Source organism: Triticum urartu, chromosome 7A (genome assembly GCF_056163025.1).
Source record: "Triticum urartu cultivar PI428250 chromosome 7A, HENAU_Tu73, whole genome shotgun sequence".
NCBI classification, from domain to species: domain Eukaryota; kingdom Viridiplantae; phylum Streptophyta; class Magnoliopsida; order Poales; family Poaceae; genus Triticum; species Triticum urartu.
The window spans coordinates 18,164,644-18,190,771 of NC_141879.1; the positions used below are offsets into that span (position 1 = coordinate 18,164,644).

At 43.1% G+C, this 26,128-nt stretch overlaps 3 protein-coding genes and 1 pseudogene across 4 annotated transcripts; 2 read left to right on the top strand and 2 right to left on the bottom strand.

Annotated features, from left to right (window-relative positions):
* Positions 1-342: 342 nt before the first annotated feature.
* Positions 343-1,482, bottom strand: LOC125530070 (F-box protein At5g07610-like). The gene has a single exon (XM_087537099.1). It carries the CDS (start codon positions 1,480-1,482, stop codon positions 343-345), a length of 1,140 nt encoding a protein of 379 aa, XP_087393225.1.
* Positions 1,483-12,061: 10,579 nt separating this feature from the next.
* On the bottom strand, positions 12,062-14,428 carry LOC125530071 (F-box protein At1g47340-like; annotated as a pseudogene). The gene is made up of 3 exons (XR_015610809.1): positions 14,328-14,428; positions 13,223-14,255; positions 12,062-12,289 (listed from the first exon to the last, which is right to left on the bottom strand). The product of XR_015610809.1 is annotated as an F-box protein At1g47340-like (transcript).
* A 4,346-nt stretch (positions 14,429-18,774) lies between these two features.
* On the top strand, positions 18,775-23,649 carry CDC48C (cell division cycle 48C). The gene is made up of 10 exons (XM_087534799.1): positions 18,775-19,682; positions 20,599-21,212; positions 21,389-21,541; positions 21,805-21,921; positions 22,003-22,107; positions 22,328-22,393; positions 22,506-22,570; positions 22,654-22,855; positions 23,053-23,202; positions 23,317-23,649. The coding sequence occupies exons 1-10, from the start codon at positions 18,863-18,865 to the stop codon at positions 23,362-23,364; spliced, it is 2,340 nt and encodes a 779-aa protein (XP_087390925.1). The 5' UTR covers positions 18,775-18,862; the 3' UTR covers positions 23,365-23,649.
* A 981-nt stretch (positions 23,650-24,630) lies between these two features.
* Positions 24,631-25,407, top strand: LOC147957031 (uncharacterized). The gene has a single exon (XM_087531553.1). It carries the CDS (start codon positions 24,631-24,633, stop codon positions 25,405-25,407), a length of 777 nt encoding a protein of 258 aa, XP_087387679.1.
* Positions 25,408-26,128: the final 721 nt, after the last annotated feature.

The following is a 26,128-nucleotide window of genomic DNA, read 5'->3' on the forward strand; positions in this document are numbered from 1 at the left end:
GATAATCATAATAACTGATTGTTATGGACAAGAAGGCCGGTTACAGTATAATTTAGCCTCATGGAAGTAATACATGTCCAGAACAACTGCCAGTGCTAGGCAAACGAGAACTAGGGTAACAATGTTAGTTCGACAGGACGTTCTATTTAATCTGTAGGTTTACCAGGCATTGCCTGAACTCTGAACTGGAAATCAAGCAAGCAGGAGTGTAAGCACCAGAAAATTCACCGGCATGATTGAAGCAGATGCAGAAGCACACGGACAGATAGTTAAGCCGGCACAAGAGCCAATTCTCGGAGGAAGCGCAAGCATGGTTTGAAGGTTAAAAAAAAACTGCCCGTGTCAATCTGCTAATGACTCTGAGAACAGAGGAACATAGGGTAGAAATTGGTCTGCGTCATCTTTCTCAAGATTAACTATACGGTCAACTTTCTGATGCAGCATGTCGTACGATACCAAGGTATCATCTTCATATGAGATCAGGAAGATGGTATCGCAATCTGGATGAATCCCAACCACCCTATAACTATGCCCGGTCATAAGCTTATCGATGTTGGCAGTATGCTTCAAGACCAATTCTTTACTATTGCGATCCTTGAGGCACCAGATTTCTCTCTTAGAGAACAGGATTCCATTGTTATCATCGGCAGGAGGTATAGCATAGTGTAAGCACCCTTGAGACGATCCAATCATACCAAACATTCGAGGGTACGGCAAGGGGGTGGTTGTCCACACTTTCCCCTCCATGTCCACGCCCACCAGCACAAAATCGCCGCGGACGTGCAGCTTCCCATTCAGGTACAGCATACCGCCGACAGAGACACATTTACTACTCCCGAGGAAGAGGGTGACTTTCTCAACCGTCCCACTGTCCCTAAGACTCCAGGCTCCTGTCTGCGACGAGTAGATGTTCACACCTGTCATGTAAGTTTCCTGCAAGGTCTGCTCGAAACAAAGAACGTGGAAATGGGGCGATACCGCCGGATCGAAAGCCAAGCCTATGGTACGGCTACTTGTACTCGCCGGCGCCTGTGGCTTTGGGGGTAACTCCACCCACCTCCCGGTGGCGGGATTGCACACCACAAGACGGAAATCATCCCTGTTGGCGCAGCTGCGGTAGAGGAGGAGGCCATTGCAGGAGTCTACCTGGGTCATGTCCTTGTACTTGTTAGGCTGAAGGCAAGGGTCGAACGGGATGGCGCTGCCGGAGACGCTGGCAAAGTGGTGGCGGCGAGCGTTCCTGATGGTCCTGTAGAGGAAGCCGGCGAGGGTGTGGGGCAGCTTGTTGCGGTTGGCGGCGATGAGGTCGCGCCAGAGCACGGAGACGCACTTGAAGCGGTGGACGGATCTGGCGGGGAGACGGGAGAGGATCTCCAGGATGAGATCGTCGATGAGCAGGCTGGCCGCCGTCGCCCCCGGATGGTCGTCCAGCCTCGGCTTGGTGTTCCTCCTCTCGAAGGTCCCCTCCGTCTCCGCCTCCATGGGACACCGGCACAGGGTCAGGTCTGCAGATGGAGAGAGGAAATTATCGATCTGGATGGGAAAACCGAGGTGGTGGTCGGTGATGGGTACCTGGGCCTCTATCCTACCTTGTCTGATAATGTTTATCTTTCCTATTCTTTTATTCCTTCTACTTTTTCCTTTTTTCTTTCTTTCCCTTTTTTCTTCTTCCTTATTTTCAAATCGATGAAAACAATTCAATGTTGTGAACTTATTTTTAAAATTTGTGAACTTTTTTTATCAACTTGATTTTTCAAATTGATGGGTTTTTTTTTGAAAATCGATGAACTTTTTCATAATTTTTTTGATTTTTTTCATTTTTCAGTGAACTTTTTAATATCGATGACCTTTTCCCAAATTTGATGAATTTTTTTCTAATTTGATGAACTTTTTCCAAAATCTTTGAACTTTTTTTAAATCGATGATTTTTTTAAATCCATGAGCTTTTTTTCAAATCGATGAACTTTTTTTCAAAATCCATGAGCTTTTTTGAAAAATTGATGAACTTTTTTCCGAAATCAATGAACTTTTTGCAAAATTGATGAACTTTTTTCTAATTTGTGAACTTTTTTTAATGCATGAAATTTTTCTAATTCGTATTTTCTTTACTTTTGTTCGATTTGTTTCCAAAAAATCACGTTTTTTCCCTTGAAATGTATGTGCAAGAAATAGGAGAGCTATGTTTTAAACATTTCACGTTGTTATCAATCACTACGTCATAGTAGCACGAGTGCTTAGGCACTGCGGTCTTTAATTGAGCGGTTCAAGCTCAAATCCTCGTCGGAGCAAATTTTTTGGAGGTTTTCGCGCTACAAATCCCGTGAGTGTTCCTGGGCCGACCCACAAGGTGCGGTAGCGGGCGCCAGTTTGATAAACAGGCCATGTCATGTCGTCCTGTCTGCCCAGCCTCTAGGCCCAAGCACAGCCCCCTGTCGTGCCGCGTGTTAGGCACGGCGCGTTTAGCCCGTGTCGTGGCTAACCCATGACGGGCCGTGTCAGTCGTGCTAGCGAGTCAGTCTGGATGGCACGACCAGATGCCAGCTTTGCAGTCGGGTCACGAATTTGTACCGTGTGACCGTCAGGTTAGTCACCTACCATCACAACACGGTCGACATTACCATCACCCATTGCAACACACAAACAAGGTTGAGAAAGACCACTCTGCAAACATTGTTGGTGTTGCAAACGAGCACTGGCGACCACCATTGCCAACAATGGCGGATCCCAACAACTCATCCTTGCAACTTGGGCGAGCTTCTGTGGCCCCCGTTGGCAACATCGACACGTGACCCTTCTCTACCCCACACAACCCCGTGTGATGTTGAACTGCCATCATTCAAAAAGAAAGTCGCCGCAACACACCATCGCCCTTCGGCAACATCTGGAGGGTGTCAAGTCCAGACACTCCTCCTGCTCCTTCCACAGATTGAGGATGATGGTCGACCGCGATGTGGGCAACTCCTCATGCAATAACAATGGGAGAGGGTCAAGCATGTAGACCTTGGGCAGGCGCCACCGTTGGTAGCCGTCACAGCAAACTCCGATGCTCTCGAAGAAGCGCAATAACCCTTGTTGCATCACCGGATGAATTCCTGCATGGTGAAGTCCGCTCGCAGCATTGCAGCCCGACCGCGTCACCGGGCGCCATCGTGGCGCCACCCACTCACGGCACTACGCCATGTCACGCAGTAGCACCCGTCAGCCTTTTTGGAGGAGCTGGGTTGCCGACCATGGGAGCATTTCTCTCTTCATGCGCACGCGAGACGGATAAATCAAGGAAACACGGAGATGATGGGGTTTCTCTCGGGATGAAATGCGTGGACGAGTGTTTCATTGTTGGGGATAATATTGGGAGTGGCAGATGGTGGGGCACATGACGTGCAAATGAGAGAATACGCGAGACGGAAAATTCACCTAGCCAGACCGCAACAAGCACCATCTTGGGCTTCATGTGTTTGCTACAGGCCCCATGTTGCACTGCACACTCTACGATTAAAATCGGATTGGACGGCCGCAGAAAGGCCGACGCGCACGAGTAACCAGTCGGTTGAGTATGAGCCATGTTGTAAATGAGACATGTCTCAAAAAAATGTTGTAAATGAGACTTTAAGGGTACTTTCTCCATTCCAATTTTTTTAAGAGACACTTCAGAGAAGCCAAAACTTCTGTAAATACAAACGAGTCTACATATATATATATATATATATATATATATAGGCTCTCTACCATAGCTTGCTACAGAACTTGTTTAGGCTCTCTAAACTTTTAACGGTTTAAAAGTTTTCAAAATATATGAAATAAATATGGGAACATCTCTCTAATATAATAAGATGATCCAACGGAGGGATTTTCAAAATATGCATTTATGTTTCCTCGGCAAAAATAACAAGTATTTCAGCTCACTGCGACATAAATATATACTGAACTATTTTTTTTTTCGTCCAGGACACATGCAGTTGTATTTTGTTAATCCCTCCGTTGGATCATGTTATATTATAGGTGTGTTGGTTCCACTGCGACATAAATATATACTGAACTATTTGTTTTTTTCGTCCAGGACACATGCAGTTGTATTTTGTTAATCCCTCCGTTGGATCATGTTATATTATAGGTGTGTTGGTTCAGTATTTTTTCAGGATTTTTGAAAACTTTTGCACCGTTAAAACCCTTAACTAGTTCTGTGGCAAGCTATTGTAGAAAATTCTACTCCTATTCAAGACCCTGGGTGAAGAATAAATAATTCCTCACCCCAGTCGATCAACCCAGCCACTCGTCAGGCGACTGGACTCCATCTCACCCACCCGCCCGCACCGCTCACCAGATGAGGTAATTTATAAGCTTCAAAAAAAAAGATGAAGTAATTTATTCACTACCAAATGTTTTTTATTCACCAGTTTCTGATGCTATTTGGGAATGGAAGCGGAGAGCGGTTCGGAGATGAGCGACTAGGTTTCCGCGGCGTGCCGACGGCAGCTGCCGGTGGATTCGGATCTGCCTGACGCTGGGAGTGGCCCTGTTGGCTGGGTGCAGCGTCGAGGCGAGCAGCGTTTTCCTCGTCGGCCGGCGGCCGTGACACGACCCGCCTCCACCCTCCGCTCCCTTCGTCGCGCTGGCGATGGCCCGGCCTACCTGCCATTCCCCGCCCCCGAGCCCTGCCATATCCTGTTGTCGTCCCATCGGAGCCGGAATCCATCCCACTTCCTTTTTGTTCCGCATAACAATAGGGAGTCTCTGTATGTAGCGACGACAGCGACCCCCTTCCTACAACCTTTGAAAGCAGACCTCGCGTAAGATGCCCTTACTTCATTAACGAGCTAGACGAGGCTCCATGGCCTTCGTGTCCTAGCTGCTACCCTCCGGACAGGTTTCTCTCTTTTCCTGTTTCCTTCTCCCCCTCTGTATGTGTGTGCATGAGTGCGTCTGTATTCTTCCGATTAGTCAAGTACTGATGGTTAGATTAATTGGCATGTTATGCAGGACGAGTATTTTGCAGGAAGCCCCATTAGTAGGTTTATTATATATTATTGTTTGGCTTTGGCATCTGTATATGTTTATTCCCAATTAGGAATCAGCTACTGTACCGCAGTAGCATGTCTCCCATTCTGAATCTCAAATTTATTTTAGAAATCCTATATTAATCATTTAATTTATGACATAATTGGAGAATCCTCAAACAGAACTTGTTGATTTGATGGTTGCAAACCTTGATGTTTCCATTTTTCAAATGCCATGTAATGTTTCTCATAGGCTAGACATATACATGTTGGCTTAAATCTGCATTTGTGCTTGGCTGTCTATCTAAATCCTATTTCTTCCTTTATTTTTGTTTGCTTGATGATGCATTTCTCTCAGAGCTTAGTTATACTGTTGTTAGCTGAATTAAATCATAGAATGATCTTCTTTCCATGTCATGTAAAAATAGCAACCTTCTCGTCTTTATGTTATGATTTTAGAATGTTATAGGTATACTGTTGTTAACTGAATTTAATTGTGGACTGATCTGATTTCCATGCCATGAGCATGTATTGATTTATTCTCCCACGGGATGTATCTGCTCCATGCTCCAGTTTGGTCACATTTAGTAAGAAATCCAGTTATTTGAATTTGAATAGATTGTCCATATGCAGAGGTTAAGGATTATATTTTTTATTTTGATCTCAGCCCCATATTTACTTTTTAGGGCATAGCTGTCCTACAAGCTAAATACTCGTTTCGAGCTGAGATTATGTGTCACCACCTTCCCCTCTCCATAAACGATTGCCAGTGACACCTGCATCAACAACTGCTTGGTTCTCTCCTGTAAGTATTCCTCCATCATCCTCTTACTTCTCTTCCTTTTCGTTGCCCGAAAATCTAGGTTTTTCAGATTTCCATCTCTCCCAGGCTCCCCTTCTCCTGATTCTTTTGTTTGGTTATGTTAGATGATTGTAAAATTAACAAAAGTTTCTTGTAAAAAATACTGTTGTTTAGGCACCATACCACTGCATGCTAAGATTATTGTTGTGTACTTACTTCAATACTTCCCACTCCTTTTTCTACAAAATGTGTAAATGTAGTTAGATTTAGGGAAACATGAGATTTTGTTTGAAAAACCTTCGGATATCTTTGTCGTTTGGGTATCAAAGTTCAGTATTATTGCTGCTCCGAAATAGTCATATTCATATGAGAAGTGTTCAACTACTTGTACACGCTAGTCTTTTTTATGAAGAATCGAGGAAAAAGGCCATCGAGCCGCCTTGAGGTTGGGTGCAGTGGCAACATCGATAAAATCATAATCTGATAGGTGTCATATATATCCAGTTTTCCATACAAGGTCAGTTGCACTGCATCGCCTTCAGTTTCCCAAACTAAGCTTCGATCTACTTAACTACTAGCTACTAGACAATAACACATGTTTACCCTCCTTGTTTTCAGTCAACATAGTAATTTGTCATAATAAAATTAGTTGTGTATGTAGCAAACTTACCACGCTTTCAAGTGAAATTAATTTAGTCAACTTACTAAATTTGAACCGGTATCAAAAATTGTGCCTACAAGCTCAAGTATTGGGGCTTATTCTTTCCTTCATGATATAATGTCTAGTAGCCTCCAGCTCAGACCATATTTATTAGTTACTTGTTCAATCCATTCTATATCAAATATATAGAGCATGGTCCAGGAAATATCCTTGCAAATCAGTTCAAGTGTCATACTCTTGTTTTGTGTGGCAATCGCATGTATACATAGTCCATTATAAGATATTGGAAGAATGACTTTGTTGTAGTGAGAAGAATGTACTACAACAAAGTCATTCTTCTACTATCGTATAATGGACTGTGTATATGTGTGATTGCCACACAAAACCAGAGTATGACAAATATCTAAAAACTTCTTGTTTCTTCTCACTACAACAAAGTCATTATTCTACTATCGTACAATGGACTATGTATACGGGCGATTGCCACACAAAACAAGATTATGCCACTTAAACTGATTTGCAAGAATTTTTTTAGATATCTTCCCACTGATTTGTACAAATGAGTCTTTTTCGCATGTTTTATCTGGGGTTAAGGATAGCTAGCAAGGCTCTACCTACTTGTGTGCTTTTCTCGCATGCTTTTGCTGGACTATGTATCATCATTCTGGTCACACCAACAAAATGGTTGGGTATTGCTCGGTTTGCATGATAAGAGATATGTTTGTGCATGGTTTTCTTTGTAAAATGCTCTCTCTGGTTGCCATATCTCTCGATCTGGAAAATGTTGTGGTAGAAGATGAAACAGTAGTGCGAAAAGAAACAGTAGTGTCTTTTTATAGTGATCATGATATCTCTATTCTTTCACCAGGAGAAGACGCCCAGAAATATGTTTGAGGAGGCAGACCGTGAGACACACAAAGATATTTGGAAAATCTTCATTGTACAAAGATTGGAAAATACATGACCACAACTACATGATGCCAATCCCCTCCTCGGTCACATAAAAAGAGTTCCATATAAATTATTATCCATAAAATAGCCAGACATACCTAAAAAATAGGAACACATCATCAGCTACTCACTCCGTAAAATTACGGTAACATCATTTGATTTCTTTACTTCCACTTTTATGCGCCATATAGGTTGCACACATGCATGATGTAAAATTACTGGCATGCATGAGGTAATATTATGGTGCTCTCCTTTGCTTTACGGAAGAGAAAAGTTCCTTTTCCAAGCTGTAACTTTACCCCACATGCTTTTGTTTCTTACATTTTGAGTTCTGTCCGTGAGAGATAGGCTGGGGTGAGGAATAAGCATTCCTCGCCCAGGGTGACGAATATATATATAGGGATTGACTATTCGTCACCTTGGGTGAGGAATAGTTATTCTTCACCCCCTATATTTTACCACCAATGCACTGTAATTTTACGTTCCGTAAGTTTTGTCTTATTTCTGACGTAATAAGAGACCGTAAGAAAATATATAATCGCCGTAAAAAATATTTTATGTTATGTAAAATTACAAACGTAAAAATATAGTGTAAAATATACATAAACTCCAAATTTTCTTGTCTTATGACTTATATTTTCATTTTCTTATACCAAATTTTACGTAGTAAATCAATAAGAATGTAACTATTTTAATTTCAAATATAATTTAATTATGAAGTGATCGTAAAATTACCTCGGGTGAAGAATAACTTCATATAAAGCTGAAAGTATCTCTCCTCGATTGCATGTATCTCTCATTGTAGAGAAAGAAAAGGAAACTATCTCTCTCCTGATTGTGTGTATCTTTTCCTTTCCTAGCCTAAATGATTTACTTGCCGCTAATCTAAAAATTAGAGAAGGGTAATTTTGTCCTAACTAGTGCATAATTATGTGCCTTGGTCACCGTGCTGGAAATAATACACCTTAGATAAAGGAATGGAGGGAGTAGGTCATAAGACAAGAAAATTTAGAGTTTATGTATATTTTACACTATATTTTTACGTTTGTAATTTTACGTAACATAAAATATTTCTTACGGTGATTATATATTTTCTTACGGTCTCTTTTTACGTCAGAAATAAGACAAAATTTACGAAACTTAAAATTACAGTGCATTGGTAGTAAAATAGAGGGGGGTGAAGAATAACTATTCCCCACCCAGGGTGACGAATAGTCAATCCCTATATATTAAAAGGACGGATTGTTTCTCCACTTTTTTGATCCATCACATATTTTTCGTATGTTTTATGTTTTTCCGTCCGTCGCCGTTTTTTACGTTAAAAAGTATAAAAAAACTGCTTCCCCACGGAGTCAAACCCCTGCCTGCTAATGTTGAGCATGAATGTAACAACAAGTCGACCTAGCGACATCGTTGTTTGGAAACATAGAGGAATATTACCATTTATACGCTCCTCTCCGGTGTGCCCTATTGTGCCGGCCCATTAGTGGGGCGGGACTCCCCTTTTTCTTATTTCGTTTTTATTCATTTTTTCTATTTTTCCTTATTTAAAATGATTTGGGATTTCAGAAAGTTCCAAATTTCAAAAGAAAGTGTGAATATTAAAAGATGTTTTAGAAACCGTGCGCCCTATTAGGCTGGCCCATGAGCGGGGAGGGGCGCCACTGTTTTCTTATTTCGTTTTTTCTTTTTTTCTTCTTTATATAATTTGGGATTTCAGAAAAGTTCCAAATTAAAAAATGTGAATTTTGAAAAATGTTCCAGAAGTAGTAAAATGTTTATGAATTTAACAAAAATTCTGTGAATTCAAAACATGTTCATGGATTTTTAAAACAATGTTCACAAAATAAAAAATGATCATGAATTTCAAAAAAGTTCATCGATTCAAAAAAGGTTCGCTGATTAAAAATCTTCATGCATTAGAAAATAATGTTCATCAATTAAAATGTTTATTAATTTCAAAAAATGTTCACCAATCCCAAAAATGCGTGCCTATTAAAAAATGCAAGTTATAAAAAAATGTGCATCCATTCAAAAATTAATCATCGTGCTCTGTAAGAAAATTTCCAATTACTCACAACAATATTCGTCGAGATGCCGTCAACCTCCTAGATTTTGTTGATGGTTTGATTGTTGTTGTTGGCTGCAAGCAACATGATCCGTGCCATCCATGGTCATGAACCAGATGTTGCAAAGTCCGTCATTGCCTCGATGGGGTCATTGAAATTTTGCCCCGATATAAAATTCCTGTCACTTTGTTACCCTAATCCATTTTTTATATATACTAATTATTATACTAATATTAAAGGAAGGAAGGATTCTTCCGTCCAATTATAGTTTCGGCCGTCATCTATCTACCAATATACCACACACCCTTTTATGTTTCTCTGACGCGTGGGCTGAGCTAGGCTGCTCCACACTTTTTCTTTCTTCGATTCAATTGTGGAGCAGCGAAAAATAATACGTTTCTATTTCTCCCCTATGTCGGCCAAGATGGGCCTATTCCGAAACATTTTTTTTCTTTCTTCTCATTTGACGTACCTAGCAAAAATAATACACTTCATTGTCTTGTCGTACCTAGTAAAATCTTGTTCATTTCGCAAGTTTTACATCTGAAGACTGAGCTTAGACAGCGCCCCCTGAGTCCTGGCTTGCATAGTGGGCCAAAGGACCTTCCCATTGCTGCATGGACCAGCTCCGGTGGAAGCACTTCTGATTTTAGTCAACAAACAGGCTCACCCAATATAGTGCTTTGGGAAAGACATGGCCATCTACCGGAAGGGTGTCGAAGATGCGTGCAGCATCAAAACAAAGGAGCTGCCAGAGGGATCATCCAATGGCAAATCGTGGCTATGGTTTTTTCCTGTAAAAGTACTCCACTAATCACTTCTGAATTTTACTTGAGCATCTTACCTAAAAGAACCAAATGGAAAACCACACATCACTGATTTTTTCTCTCTGTAAGAATCATCGAATGCGACTAGAACAACATAACTAACCATGTGATCAGGGACTCCATGCAAAAATATTAAATCAGTTTAGGACCGTACTGGCACATATGACACTAGCAGAGAGAGATGGTATAGATATTACTGTATGTACTCTTGTATTAATTCATTTAGAGTGAAGTGATTACAATACTATCAAAAGGCCACCACCATATTTCTTTTCCCAGCATTCCCCAGATAGATCAAGCCATGTAACGAGCTATATGTGTACAGTTGTGTTTGTTAGGCTAATGTCATCTCACAGTCAGTTATATCGAATATACATATAAATGCACGGTTTGAAAATATTGGCATATATGACCATGAATTGCTGAACTGAATAACTCCTAGATAAAAGAAAACCATTCGACATACAACGAACAGTAGTACTACTACACATTCAGTAAGATGAGTGATTAATGCACAACAGCAGATTGAATCGAATGAGCTAATAATCCACTGCCAACATGTGGAAACAATGTTATGTTTGTGCTCGGTCACTGTTATCCACTAGTACTAATTAATTACATGTGTAATTAGAGTATGAGGCTCCCAAGCTGCAAGCGCGCTTTGGCAAATTTCCTCCTCCCTAAGTAAGGACTGAACAATCCACTGCCTTGCTGTCTTCACAGTGTATGCAGGGCCCTTTGCTTCATTCTGCTTTTTTGCCTTTCTACCAAATCATGAAGCACCGGCACTCCGGCAGTATGCTGATTTGTTTGCTATTACTAAATAAGATTCTCAAACTTGCAGGTTTCCATGGTAGTTAAAGCACAGCAAGAAATTGACATTAGGATTTCCATTTTCGATAGAATTTTGGAGTCTGATGATGTACACGGTGATTTTTCTTCCTTGCCGGGTACAGTTTCGATGCATACAGCCACATGGCAGATTCTGCTGCATTACCCAGGCTGGAGTATATGGCTGTTAAGTTAAGAGTGCACAACGCTAAGCGTCTAAGCCAGACAGACAGGCCTATATGTTATGGCCACTACCTTCTAGCACAACAAATGCTCTGTCCTGGCACCTGTCAAAAATCCTATTTTCATAGTTGAAGCACAAACTTATATGTTAAGTACTACCTTGGTTTATCACCTGAGAAGGGACCAAATGCGCATACACCCAGCACGAAATTTTTGCATCAAAGCTTGCAATTTTATTTCATATTTGCACATTACAATGTGATTTATCTGTGGTTAACAGATCCAAAGATGTACTGAATCCATTATCTACAGAAATCATAAATAAAAATAACTAGCTCAAAGGTAGCATTTGCAAAAATAAACTAGACATAGCACGAGTAAGGCAATAACCAGTCTGATTGAAGACTGTAGTACACTAGCAGGTTGACAATATGCACTAGGATTTAGGATAATCATAATAACTGATTTTCATGGACAAGGAGGCCGATTACAGTATAATTTAGCCCCTGGAGCTAATACATACATGTCCAGAACAACAGCCAGTGCTAGGCAAACAAGAACAGGGGTAACAACGTTCTTTGGAAATGACATTATACTTAAGCTGTGGGGTTTACCAGGCATTGCTCTGAACAGAAAACCAAGCCAGCAGGAGTGTAAGCAGTAGCAAATTGAGCAGCATGATTGAAGAAGATTCTGAAGTACACAGACAAATTGTTCAGCCGGAAGAAGAGACGGTTCTTGGGAGGAAGCACATGCTTGGTTTGAAGGTAAAGCTACTGCCCATCTGCGTCTGCTAATGACTCTGAGAACAGAGGAACATAAGGCAGAAACCGTTGTGCGTTCTCTTTCTCAAGATTAAGGATACGAACAACTTTCTGATGCCGCATATTGTATGATACCAATGTATCAAGTTCATATGAAACCAGGAAAATGGTATCGCAATCTGGATGAATCCCAACCACCTCATGCTTCTGCCCGGTCATGCTCATAAGCTTATCGATGCTGGCAGTATGCTTCAGGACCAATTCTTTACTATTGCGATCCTTGAGGCACCAGAGTGCTATCTCAGAAACCAGGACTTTGTTGTCATCATCGACAGAAGCTATAGCATAGTGTAAGCACCCATGTGGTGATCCAATTGTACCAAATCATCGATGGTACGACACATATAAATAAAGAATTTTCTCAAAGGTAGTCCTTTGCCAAAATACAGAATGCATAATTTATCTGTGGCATCTATCGAATCATTAGCCACAGCAAACAAAATAAAGAATTTGCGCAAAGGTATTGCTTTGCCAAAATACAGAATGCACAAAGTCAACTAGAGATCGCACGAGTAACCAGTCTGATTGAACCCTTTAGTACACTAGAAGGTTGACAATATGACTTAAGATTTAGGATAATCAAATAACTGATTGTTATGGACAAGAAAGCTGATTACAAAATAATTTAGCCTCATGGAAGTAATACATGTCCAGAACAACTGTGAGTGCTAGGCAAACAAGAACAAGGGTAACAATGTTATTTCAAAATGACAATATACTTAATCTGTAGGTTTACCAGCCATTGTTCTGAACTGGAAATCAAGCAAGCCGGAGTGTAAGCACCAGCATGATTGAAGCAGATTCAGACGTACACAAACAAGTAATTCGGCCGACAGAATAGCCAATTCCAGAAGGAAGCACAAGCGTGGTTCAAAGGTAAAGTTAGTGCCCATCAGCACCTGCTAATGACTCTGAGAACAGAGGAACATAAGGTAGAAATTTGTGTATACTGTGTTTCTTAAGATTAAGGATACAACCAACTTTCTGATGCCGCATATCATATGATACCAAGGTATCACCTCCAAGCTGAACCAGGAAAATGGTGTCGCAATCTGGATGAATCTCAGCCACCTGGTACACCAGCCCCGTCATGCTCATAAGCTTATCGAGGCTGGCAGTGTGCTTCAGGACCAATTCTTTACTGTCATGATCTTTGAGGCACCAGAGCGCTATCTCAGAAACCAGGATTTTATTGTTATCATCGACAGAAGCTATAGCATAGTGTAGGCACCCCTGCGACACCCCAATCGTACCAAAGCTTCAACCATACGGCACGCGGATAGTTTTCCACACTTTCCCCTCCATGTCCACACCGACCAGCACATACTCGCCGTTGATGTGCTTCAGGTTGCCTATAACGTATAGCATACCACCGACATAGACACATTTACTACACAGGATAACTTTTTCGACCATCCCACTATCCCTGCGACTCCAAGCTCCTGCCCTCGACGAGTAGATGTTCACTCCCTTGATGTAAGCTCCTGGAAAGTTGTACTCGAAACAAAGAACGTGGAAATGAGACGAGACCACTGGATCGAAAGCCAGGCCTGTGGTATGGTTACGGCTGTTGGCTGGCTCCTGTGGTTGAGGTGGATGGGGCAGCTCCACCCACCTCCCGGTGGCGGGATTGCACACCACAAAATGGCAAGCGTCCTCTATCCAAGGGGTCGCCTTGTTCTTCTTGTAGCGGCGGTAGAGAAGGAGGCCATTGCAGGCGTCCACCTGGGTTATGCCCTCGTCCTTGTTAGGGCGCAGGTAATGGAGTGCAGGGTCGAACGGGGCCACGGCACCGTAGACGCTGGCGAAGTGGTGGTGGATCCGACGATTGTTGCTGACGGCCATGTAGAGGAAGCCGGCGAGGGCCTGGGGCAGCTTCCTGCGGTTGGTGGGGTCGGTGATGAGGTCGCGCCAGGGCACGGAGACGCACTTGAATTGGTGGAGGGATCTGGCGGGGAGGCGGGAGAGGATCTCCAGGATGAGGTCGTCGGTGAGCAGGCTGGCCGCCATCGCCCCGGGATGGTCGTCTAGCCTCGGCTTGGTGTTCCTCTCGAAGGTCCCCTCCTTCTCCTCCATGGGAGGGCGTAGGCAGGCGACACCGGGATCACGACGACTGCAGATGGAGAGAGGAAATTATGGATCTGGCTAGGAAAAATCGACCCGGGTGGTGATCGGTGATGGGTACCTGGGTTTAGGGCGACGTCGGCAACGGTTGATGGGGACGCCGGCGGCGGCGCTTGGCTTCTCAGAGGATGAGACCTCAAAATTTCAGAGTCTAGATTAGGCCGAGACCACGGGACGTCACGCAGTTTTCGTCCGAGCACTACTCAAATACTAGTAGAACTTTGTTTTTTCTTCTTTTTAAAGTGTGTTTCGTTTTCCAAGACATTAAACAGATTTATTATTATATTATTATATATCCTAAAAAAGACATAAAACGATGTTGAGAATCAGCAACCACTCTGCAGCAAGTTGGACTAGGAGAATGCCCATGCACTGCTGCGGGCAAAAGCCGGATGACCGTGCATTGCTATGAAACAATAGAAATATACACATTTATCAAATTGTTATTTTAATTCAGAAATACGTGTTAAGCACCGTGGCATCTGGTTTCATCAAACAGCGACAAATTCGAACTCTCTTCGGCTTTTTTCTTTCTCGACGGTTTCGGTGTCTCCTAAACCAGAAAATCGCTCGCCACCAAAGAACTTATAGCATCCATTATTAAACAGTATCAATATCACTCAACTTCACACGTGCATGCGTGTGTCAGTATTACAAGGTACACAAAACCCGTCAATTCCTTGTAATGTGCCTATTAATTTCAGCAATCATAATAACACAAAATGAGAGATCCAACTTCCGAGAGTGTTCTTTATCAATAGCATGATCATTCCATTCTTCGTAGCAACAATCAGCCCGAATAACACACTGCAAATTGTTTAAGTTCATGTCAAGTATTAGGCCCAAATTGTTAACTGCGGCCATTGGTAATTTGTTTATTTTGGACAGCGAACTGCGGCCATTGGTAAGTATATAGTGCAACAGGTTTTTAGTGCACCCGACATCGGTTTGTACTTAAAAACATCTCAAACAAAATGAGAAAAGGTCCACAGACAGGCATAAAATGAACCGATTGTCACAAAAATTAAGTACCTTTTGAGACCCAACTCGAAAAACAAAAATAGTGCCGACAATGGTAATGGACCAAATTTAAACCCAACTAATGTTGTGTAATATCGAATTCATCTTTTTTCTTGAACCATGTTATGAATTTAACTTCAATTTTGTGACACCGGTGTTCCATCTTGCAAATATGGCCCGTCTCATCTAAGTTGTATATTTTTTAGATTATTTTCAAAAAAATTAAGAATGTCAGCCATATTTATTGCTCCAGATGTTTTCTCACAAAACATAAGGATGCCAACAAAAGGACCATGTGCACAAGATACTCACCCTTTGGCTGGTCCCCCTCTCTAGCATTTTATTCCTTGTTGGACTTAATCACACTACTTGATGTTCTGTGTCGGATCTTGTCGGTCACCCATGCTCCATCTCTGTTCTAAAAGAAGCAGCTAAAGCTTTTGCTAAGTACCTGGCCCACTCCTCCAACTACCATCTAAATTCAAAAGCTCTTCCACCCTAAAAATTAATAAAGTTAATTAGAAACACAGAAGAACCAATAAACCATCAAATGCAACCTTCAATAAAAAGTTGATTGTGTAAAGATTGCACTCAACACGCAGTTGAAACCAAGATTAATAATACAAATACAAAGAGAACAAAGATAAGCAGGAATAGGATGTTGATGGCCTGCTCAGCTTGGTCCCAGTATATAGGCAATAATTTATAGTCCAATTAGACCCATTGACAAATGTATTATTTTATTCTCTTGCTCTTTACAATCAGATAGCCATATTTATCTTTAAAATCATACTGAGAAATAGCATGCTGCCTTTTTTCAAGCTTATTCGACCATTTTTATATAGCATCCTAGAACCAAAAAAAAGGGAGCACATTCGATTATTTTTATACTGTAGCATCCTAAAAGTTCTCATGTCTTCCACATTATCTTTTGTTCAATCATCATATAGCTCTCAGTCTACATCCTCCCAACCTAATGCAGAATGAACAAAATCAGATATCTGTACATCTGTACACAGCTTAGCATATACTAGTAGATAGAGTACCGTTTCAAATATGGTCTCTAAGAGAAAGGTTAATGTTCCCAACCAGAATTATGAGCATCTTCCAGCAACATACAAGCCACGGGAGTGTAATTGGATATCGTAAGTGTCAAATCTAGAGCTGAGCATAGCATCTCTAGATGGACTAATAAAACCAAATAATTTTCAATATACTGCTGGTCCTACTATAGTGGCTGATAGTGAATTTGGTAGACGCCCATAAATGACAGTTTAGCAGTGTCTCCGACTCTATACATGTTGAGTCCCATGTTTACAGCATTAGATATCTCCTTTTTTTTGCGAGAAGATATCTCCTTGGATACAATGAAATTTATGCTTCACAGGTGGATCTGCACAAAATAAATGAAGAACACTTAAGTTTCTTATCCTTGTAAGAAGAGGTAATTCTAATGAGAACTTGCTAAGGGCATTCAATCAATTCAGTTCATGAAAACTTGTTTCCATCAGAGCTTATTATGCTAACTGAACCATGTTGACCTTCCCCAATCAGCATACGCGTTCGCATTCTCTACTCACGTAACAGAGATATGTCTGATTCTCCCATTCATTGTAATTCTTTATCCATGTTAGAAATTGATGGCCAGGGATCAAATGAGAAACGAATAGAACCTTGAAGAACAAATCAAATATACCTTCCTCATTCTCATATAATTAAAACCAAGGGAGAAAAGGAGACACCGAGGGTTCCTGTAGGATAATTATATTCATCTGACAGGCTCTGCATCCAGCACAGCCCCAAAATTGATCGACATAACCAGCCACAAAACGCACCTGCCCTGCTGCCCAGAAAGGAGGAACGCAAGAGAGCAGAATGTAGATTATAACTCCAGCACTCCATATGCCATCATCGACTCCATATATCTCCTTCAGCACCTCCGAAGCCACACATAATAGGCACTCTAAAGAATATCCCTGAACTTTTCACCTGCATTTCCATTATTATCGCATTTAATCTTAAGCACAACATGAGCTTAGTTGCCAGAATTTAATTAAGGTAGCACTACATATACAATAGTAAATTGTAGAGACAACATGAACTAAGGGGAATAGTTGAGGTTTCTTCCCTTATCCCTTCTCAGATAGTATGTTCAGTCAACCAATTAATTACTCACGAGGTTTGAAGAAAACAAAGAGGCTGAAATCAGTGGGCTTGAGAAAACACATACGTGTACAGTTATCCAACAAATTGACCGAAACATGAAGCACAATACATCGTCAATGATTTTCTCCTTGCTTCATCTTAACCAACACGCAGCGCAATACATCGTCAATGGTACGAGATTTCACAAAGGAAGAATGCTACTTACTAAGTTTAAGGTGTTTGGGCCCAACATTGATTGAAACAGTTTCTGAGAAACTGGACCTACACCGAGATTGAACAATATACAGAGTATTCCCTGGAGTAAACGCTGGCTCTAAAAATTGTCTAAATGAAGCCGACGCGTCAGAGCCCCGAGATAAACAGATCCAATAAAAAAAATTCCATACATTAACAACTATAGATCTAGCTGGGTGCGCAAATAGATTTTAAAGAAACTCACAGGAACAATCTTGAAGAGTGTAAGTAGATATTCAGTCAAATTAAAAGGCGAGGTCAAAGCAGGGAACAGTTGATCCGAAAGACTTATAAGTTTTGGTGTTTGCTAAACTTTAGTTATGATTCGGAAGATACATACATTATTTTTTAGTTCGCTTTAAGAAATGAGTAACTATATGTCATATATACTTGGACTGAGGGTATTGTTCAAACATAGGCTTTGTGGTTTTTACTATGCAACTACAACCATCATCACTTGCATTTAATGTGCTATTCTTGACAACAGACTGATATGGTTAGTTTGTAAAGTTCTTCAATAAATTAGGAAGATATTGTAAAAAAATTGCACATGTTTGACTGTCTCATGCTATTAACGGAACCTGTGGATGTTGTTCTCAACTTGGTGTATTTATAAATTGTTCTTCGAGACAAATCTGTGTGGAGTTTCACTCGATCTGTTGAAACTTCCTATGTTTGCATCTCTATTTACACTTCGATAGCGGTGCGGAGCTGAAGTAGATGTCAACGGAGGAAATGATGTGAGACTTTTCAAACACAAAATTCATAATCCAAAAATAAAAAATGCAACCCGGTGCAACGCATGAGCACTTTCAATAGTGGAATATAATCATAAAAATCAAGGACCAATGTAGGCAAAATTCCTAAGAATTTCAATCCTCCAAAAATCCTGTACAATTTGCTTGAATCAAAGGAGCCCTAGTTAACATGTCACCACATAAAAAAAATTAAAAATAAAAAGTTGCGCCATTCTTGCTTCCGAGTCCCTGTGCCACAAAGAAGTTCGCAATCAAGTACAAAAAGGTCCACAGTGGTATTTTGCCAAAAGGGAGGGGGCTTTTGATGATATTCTCCCTTGGACATCACAGCTCCGTCTCCTCCTCCCCCTTGGCCGCGCCAGCCAGACCACCCGAGCCTCCCCATCCCAAACCCTAGCCGCCGCCGCCGCCGCCGCCGATGGCGAAGCGCCCGCGCAACTTCCGGGCGGTGCGGTCCAACTCCTTCGAGTCCTACCTCCGGCGGGTCATATCCGAGGCCGGGCTCGCCGTGCCGGGCTGCTGCGCCGACGACGTCGCCGCCGCGCTCCGCTCCCGCCACCCGGACCTGCGCCGCAAGCAGCACGCCCCGCTCGTCGCCGCCGTCCGCCGCGCCCTCCTCACCGTCCCCCTCGCCCCCGCCCCTGGTGACGAATCCGACTCCGAGATGGACTCCCGCGCCTCCTCCCCCTCCTCCCGCCGCCGGCGCCACGACGCCCACGCCACCGCCTCCTCCTCCACCTCCTACTCCGAGCACGACGACGACGCCCGCGCCCCCTCGCCTCCCCCCGTCTTCGACGTCACCAAGGCCATGCTCCGCACGCGCTACGCCTCCCTCACGCCCAGGAAGGAGCCTGCCGCAGCCGCCAGCCAGCAGCTCGAGATCGAGCTCAACGCGGAGAAGCCCCGCCGGCGCGTCACGACTGATGGCGGCGGCGGCGGCGGCGACCCCAAGCAGGAGGCAGGGGCCAGCGAAGGGGGCGTCGGCGGAGGGGCGAAGGGGCCCAGGTTTTCTGATCTCGGGGGGATGGAGTCCGTGATTGACGAGCTAATGATGGAGGTTGTGGTTCCCCTGTGCCACCCGGAGCTGCCGCTGCGGCTTGGGGTTCGGCCTGTGGCGGGGATTCTGCTGCACGGGCCGCCGGGCTGCGGGAAAACCACGCTCGCCCACGCAATCGCCAACGAGACCGGCGTGCCATTCTACAAGATATCGGCGCCGGAAGTCGTATCTGGTGTCTCTGGTATGCTATCTGATTTGATTCCTTGCACTATAATTTGCAGAAGTTCTGAAGCTTTGTGTATGCATATGAAAATTACTTTGATATTTACCCATCATGTATCATGCTTGAAACAAGTGAAATGCAACAGTATTTAAGGAGTGATGATTTTGGAAATGTTTCTCTTGGGGTTCAACTTGCAGAATACCAGCCCATCCTCGATCAATGAGCAAAATTTATACATACATGTTAACTGATGAACTCTATAGATGTTAAAGTATTGTGTAATGCAAACTCCTCAGTGTATTCCACCTAGAAATTGGAACTGCTGACACATGAATAGCTAGCGATCGAGTTAGTATTGTGTGCGAGTGATCTTTAATTCAGTTAGATATCTTATATCCTATTGTGAAATTGGTTTTGCTGGTTTGAATGATTAAACTTAGGTGTGGTAGTGAAGCTCCCTCATAAGAAAAAAAGTTGAGAAAGTGAAGCACCTGGCCAAGCTTTGCTTTATGCATTGCCATTTGCCAATAGTTGGACAGATATTTTCTCAAGAAATATATAGTGTTCATCAAAGCATTGTACTTAAAGAGGTAGTGCAAGACCTCAAGGTTTAGATACATGGTGATGATCCATCTTCCCACCCGTCAGGATTAAGTAAACATAATTCTTCAGAGGTGCTTTGATGCTCTCCTGAGAAGCGAGGATTTTTTTTGTATGTGCATATCAATAGGGTATAATTTGCAACCATCGACTACCCAAGTACTACTGCTTCATGATCTGAGTGTGAAATTTACACTTAAGGAGTTCATACATCCACTGTTCTAAGTTGTTTCTCATTTGTCTTCAATAGTTATATATTCAGTTCTGCTACTAGATAAATTTTATCTGTCAGACCAATTTAGAAGTTGGCCTCATAGCCCTTGTACTCGTGCAGGAGCTTCTGAGGAAAATATCAGAGTCTTGTTTAAGAAGGCGTACAGAACTGCTCCCTCAATTGTATTTATAGATGAGATAGACGCAATTGCATCCAAGAGGGAGAATTTGCAACGTGAAATGGAGCGACGGATAGTTACACAGTTAATGACATGCATGGATGAATTCCACCAGAATGTTGGATCAGATGGTGGTGAGTTGGACTCACAATCATCTGAAAAGAAGCCTGGCTATGTCATTGTAATTGGAGCTACCAATAGGCCTGATGCTGTTGACCAAGCGCTTCGGAGACCAGGGAGGTTCGATCGAGAGATATCTCTTGGTGTTCCAGATGAGATTGGACGGAAACAGATTTTGAAGATGCTTACTCAGAACCTAACATTGGAGAAAGACCAATTTGACCTGTTCAAGATAGCAAGGGCTACACCAGGATTTGTTGGCGCAGACTTGAAGGCATTAGTAGATAAAGCAGGGAATCTGGCAATGAAGAGAATAATTGTTGAAAGAAAAAAACAGAGTGGTGGGGGTGATCTAAACAACAAGCAGGACTGGTGGAGACATCCTTGGAGTGAAGGTGAGATGGATAGCCTATGTATCACTATGGATGACTTTGAGGTAAGCCATACGTGGTCATTTTTTCTTTCTTCTATTAACCACCTGCTGTCTGATCATACATTATATTGTTTTCATTGTCTGTTGTCTGCCATATTTCCTGTCCTTTTGTCCTCTGCTATTAGCTTTTTAATAGTGTGTTCCATCTTTGACGCGCTTTCTTACTTCAATCCCTGAAGGAAGCAGCCACAATGGTTCAACCATCATTGAGAAGGGAAGGATTTTCTTCTGTGCCTGATGTCACATGGGGAGATGTTGGAGGTCTGGATTCGTTAAAGAAAGAATTTGACCGGTGCATTGTTCGTTGTATCAAGCACCCTGAAGTTTATAAGGTAATCACATGGGCTGTGTTCTACACTACATTCTTCTGTCTGTTACGTGTTATCTGGTCAATGGGTCATCATAGTAATTCACAGCTTAAAAGTTTAAGCTACTTCTGAATTCGTACTGAAGGTAGTTCATAGACATCTGTGGCTCTTATTTGGATTTTATAAGCTGTAGCACTTCATCGAGTGCTTTAAATACTTAATTTTTTCACCTGAAAAAAATTACTTAATTTTGTCATCATGTTCTCTTTTGTTGTCTGCCTTTCAAGGACTTTGGAGTGAACATGCAAGCTGGGTTTTTGCTGTTTGGACCTCCAGGCTGTGGGAAAACACTAATAGCAAAAGCAGTTGCACATGATGCAGGGGCAAATTTTATTCACATTAAGGTAATTAATTTTGGGATTTCCATATTCTCTAATTTATTTTGTGTATATATTGCTAATATGTTTCTTCTCCCTGAACTTTAGGGACCTGAGCTACTGAACAAGTATGTTGGGGAGAGTGAATCAGAAGTAAGGAAAATATTCACCCGCGCAAGGATTAACTCCCCATGCATCCTATTTTTTGACGAGGTAAAAGTTCTCGTTAGTCATTTGCCTGTGTATTTATTCTTTCAAGGAAAACTTGGTAGTTAATTTAGAACAAATATGCATACTTGGTACATCTAGCTACTGTGAAGTTATCTAGCAACTTGCAGCATGTAGTCAAGCGACTTGTATCTGTTGGGTGTAAAGGTGCTTTTCCAATTATACTGTGCTCGAATGAAGTGTTCAATTCCATGTGATTTGGCAGATAGATGCTCTGACAACAAAAAGAGGGAAAGAGGGAGGATGGGTTGTTGAACGTCTCCTAAACCAGGTTTGAACATTGTCTTGGTCACCTATGTTTGCTATACAGAGATTCTCTAACTCTTCCTTTTTCTCTTTTCTTTGTTTTGTGTTAATCAAAAATCAAAATGCTCTGCTTGCAGTTACTTGTTGAACTCGATGGTGCTGATCAGCGTCATGGTGTTTATGTTATTGGAGCTACGAACAGGTACTGTCAGCTACTGATTGCTTTGTGCATGCTTATACCTGAGTGGAAGGTTGATACCACGTACTGCTTTATTTCTGCTGCAGAATTGATGTTATAGACGAGGCTGTTCTACGGCCCGGTAGATTTGGGAAGAAACATTTTGTACCTTTACCTGGTGCTGATGAGCGGGTTGCAATACTGAAAGCACATACTGAAAAGAAAACTCTCTCGGAAAATGTTGATTTGAACGCAATTGCACGCCGAGAGGAGTGCAATAATCTCACTGGTGCTGACCTGGCATCACTGGTAAGCTTTCTGTTTTTTCCTCAAGGAGTTCCCCTGCTGTTTGAGTTTGCGAAAGCTGCACTAGTACTTTGCTTTGCTTTTGTTTGGGTGAATGCTTTCCAAGCTCAATTGAATATCTGGATCAATAGAAGTGGTCATCTTGCATAAGGAAGGTGCAAAATGGAACTAACCTATTTGAGCATGCCGTCCTTGTTCAGGTGAACGAAGCAGCCATGGCAGCATTGGAAGAGAGGTGCGAATTCCTGGCTAAAGGGGACTCGTCGATGAGTACTGACTTGACTAATAAGATTAAACTGCGGCACTTTGAGCATGCTCTGTCTAAAGTAAAGCCCTCGGTATCAGAACAGGTACAGTAAAAATGCCGACAACAGGTTGATCTTAGGATAGTACTTCACTGTGGTTTTACTGGTATATATAATGTATACCACGAGCTTTACATCTCTTGCTATTCTTGGTCGCAGCAAAGGAAGCACTTCGACGCATTGTCAAAGAAATATTCGGCCAACTGATCCACCGTCGTACTTACAAGGACTATACTGCAGTTTTGTTGTTTTGTTTTTGCGCATACGATAGCTTAGCGTAGAGATTGCGCGGGCGACTCTCCACTGAAGCTATACAATTTTGGTAGTGAGGAGCTTTTTTCGGTGTTTGGAAAATATGAACTCATTATGCTTGTTGTACGGCGTCGACTGGTGCTTGATGAACCAATCCCCTTTGTAATGTTTGGAATCACGAAGAAACTTTGTGTGAACAGTGAACATTCTTTATCAATTCACAATTCTCTCATTGGAACCTGATGCTAAGGCTCAGTCGGGCCTTTTTGTCGATAGATGGAATGAGCTATGGGCATATCAAGTAGTTCATAAGAAACGCATATGAAAGAAGCCCTTGTTGAAAGCATACAAGTTACTGAATAGAGAAGAGGCGAGCAAAAGGCAAGCAAACGAAGCTGCAAAGATATACCCTTATTAATATGTCTATCCAATGAAAGATATACCCATATGCTATTCCTTTCAGCTTCATTTATCTCATGGTCCAACTTTCCCCCCTTCCTGGTGCTACAATTATATTATAAATATTTATCAAATAATACATGGCCTTCGTTTGTCTTTTGTGCCAGCGGCGCAACGGGTGGAATCTAGTTTATCAAACAAAAAATAGTGTTACGGCCCCCTCCCTAACTTGAACAAGGTTCCACAATCCAAAGGGTAGTTCACAGCTACATGCTTAATGGGGGTAATAAGGAGCGTCCTTAATACCGTATCGATGGTTTTCCAAGGCCGTATCCATGGCCATCCTCATGCTTTCTGCCGCGGTTGCTCGCCACTGTGGCTTGGACTAAGCAGTTGCTCGATTCAAAGTGCTTGCCGGCATCGTCACAACAACAAGTGGTTTGTTTATCGTTTCATGCTAAGGAGAGTGTAAGTGCATCTAGTGCCATCCTTTGTTGGTTTTGAAGTATTGAAGACAAAATTGACTGAGGGACTAATGTGTTTGTGAGTTCGTAGAAGAACACAGATATTTGTAGCTTCAGTTTTTTGTAGCGATCGGTCCGGTATTTTTCCTCCCTGTAGCGATCTATCGCGAACGGGAGAAAACGCCGTCCTGTTCCAGCCCTCCGAGAAGCCAACCGCCGTCGTCGACGCCCTAAACCTAAACCAAGGAACCTTTTCCGACTCACCACGGCCGGCAGCGATCACCGGTCGCCGCCCATCCGGTGATCATCTCCTCTCTCTCTCCATTTGCAGATCGACCCGACGACGTAGACCCTGACCATGGAGGAGGAAGAGAAGGGGGAGATCTTCGAGAGAAACACGATGTTGACGTTGGACAGGCATCCGGATCCGAAGCTGCCACAGACCCTCGCCGGCTTTCTCTACATGACCGTCAACAGCAGCGGGTGCGGCCACCACTTCGCCAGCATATCCGGCCACGGCGCAGCCACGTTCGATCCTTCCCTACAGCCTAACAAGTACATGGACATGGTCCAGGTGGACGCCTGCAATGGCCTCCTCCTCTACTGTGGCTGCAACGAGAAGTTATCCCCTTTCAATTGGGCAGAGGATGATTTCCGTTTTGTCGTGTGCAATCCTCTCACTGGGAGGTGGGTGGAGCTGCCTCCTACGCTGCAGGCGCCAGAAAATAACAGATATAGCTGTACCGCAGGCCTGGCTTTTGATCCGGCGGACTCATCCCATTTCAATGTTCTTCACTTCGAGCAGGCCCTTCACGAAGCTTACGTCACAGGAGTGAACATCTACTCGTCGCGGGCAAGAGCCTGGACTCGCAGGGATAGTGGGATGGTTGAGAAAGTGGCGCCGTTCTTCCGTGGTAAATATGTCTTTGTTGGCCGTATGATGTATGTGATGGGCAGCCTAATGGACATGAACAACGAGTACGTGCTCATGGGGTGGACATGGAGGGGAAAGTGTGGAAGACTATCCGTGTGCCGTATGGCCAAAGAGTTGCTACGATTGGAGTGTCACAGGGGTGCTTACACTATGCTGCAGCTTCTGTGGTTGATAACAATAATAGGACGGTTTCCCAGATAGCGCTCTGGTGCCTCAAGGATCGTGACAGCAAAGAATTAATCCTGAAGCATACCGCCAACATCAATAAACTTATGAGCATGACTGGAAAGAAGTACATGGTGGATGCGATTCTGGGCCCTAGTCTGACTATTTAAGCTGGACGCTGGCACCCAAACCATACACTGTCCCATTTCCTTCCACTCCCATCCGCCACCGCCACATTCCAATCAACTCGTCATCCACCGCTAGCCATGCCCCGACGCCGAATCAAACGGCGGCTGGAGCTGCTTGAGTAGATCCGGGCTAGGCGCGAAGCCCTATTTCATAGTCGGCCTACCTCCATACTCGCTGGAGCCAGAGGAGTAGGAGGAGCAGCAGCAGGAGGAGCAGGATGGGGCCATGGCGGATGCTGAGCCGGAGGATGAGGAGGATACAACCAAGGCAGATATGGTGCCTCCAGTTGCGGGCTTCGTCATGCCTAAGGCGCTAGCGGAGTTAGAGGTGGCCCAAGCGGTGGAGGCGGCAGAGGAGCATGCCATCCTCGACTCCATCCAGTCGGATGCGGAGGTGGAGGAAAACTGCCACGTCCTCCATTAGCGGGGAGCGGAGCTCACTGAGATAGAGTCTGACGAGGAGTCCGAGGTGAGGCCGGCGACCATCTGCCCAAAGGCAGGGCCATCCGGCACTGCCGGCACAGAGGTCATTGACATCTCCGACGATGAGTAGTGTAGCCTAGCTTATA

Bases quoted from the DNA above. Each gene is read 5' to 3' on its own strand.
- LOC147957031 (XM_087531553.1), top strand. From the start codon at position 24,631: ATGGAGGAGGAAGAGAAGGGGGAGATCTTCGAGAGAAACACGATGTTG.
- CDC48C (XM_087534799.1), top strand. From the start codon at position 18,863: ATGGCGAAGCGCCCGCGCAACTTCCGGGCGGTGCGGTCCAACTCCTTC. The intron at 22,108-22,327 runs GTAAAAGTTCTC...GTGATTTGGCAG, and splicing joins GCATCCTATTTTTTGACGAG to ATAGATGCTCTGACAACAAA. The intron at 22,856-23,052 runs GTAAGCTTTCTG...GTCCTTGTTCAG, and splicing joins GTGCTGACCTGGCATCACTG to GTGAACGAAGCAGCCATGGC.
- LOC125530070 (XM_087537099.1), bottom strand. From the start codon at position 1,482: ATGGAGGCGGAGACGGAGGGGACCTTCGAGAGGAGGAACACCAAGCCG.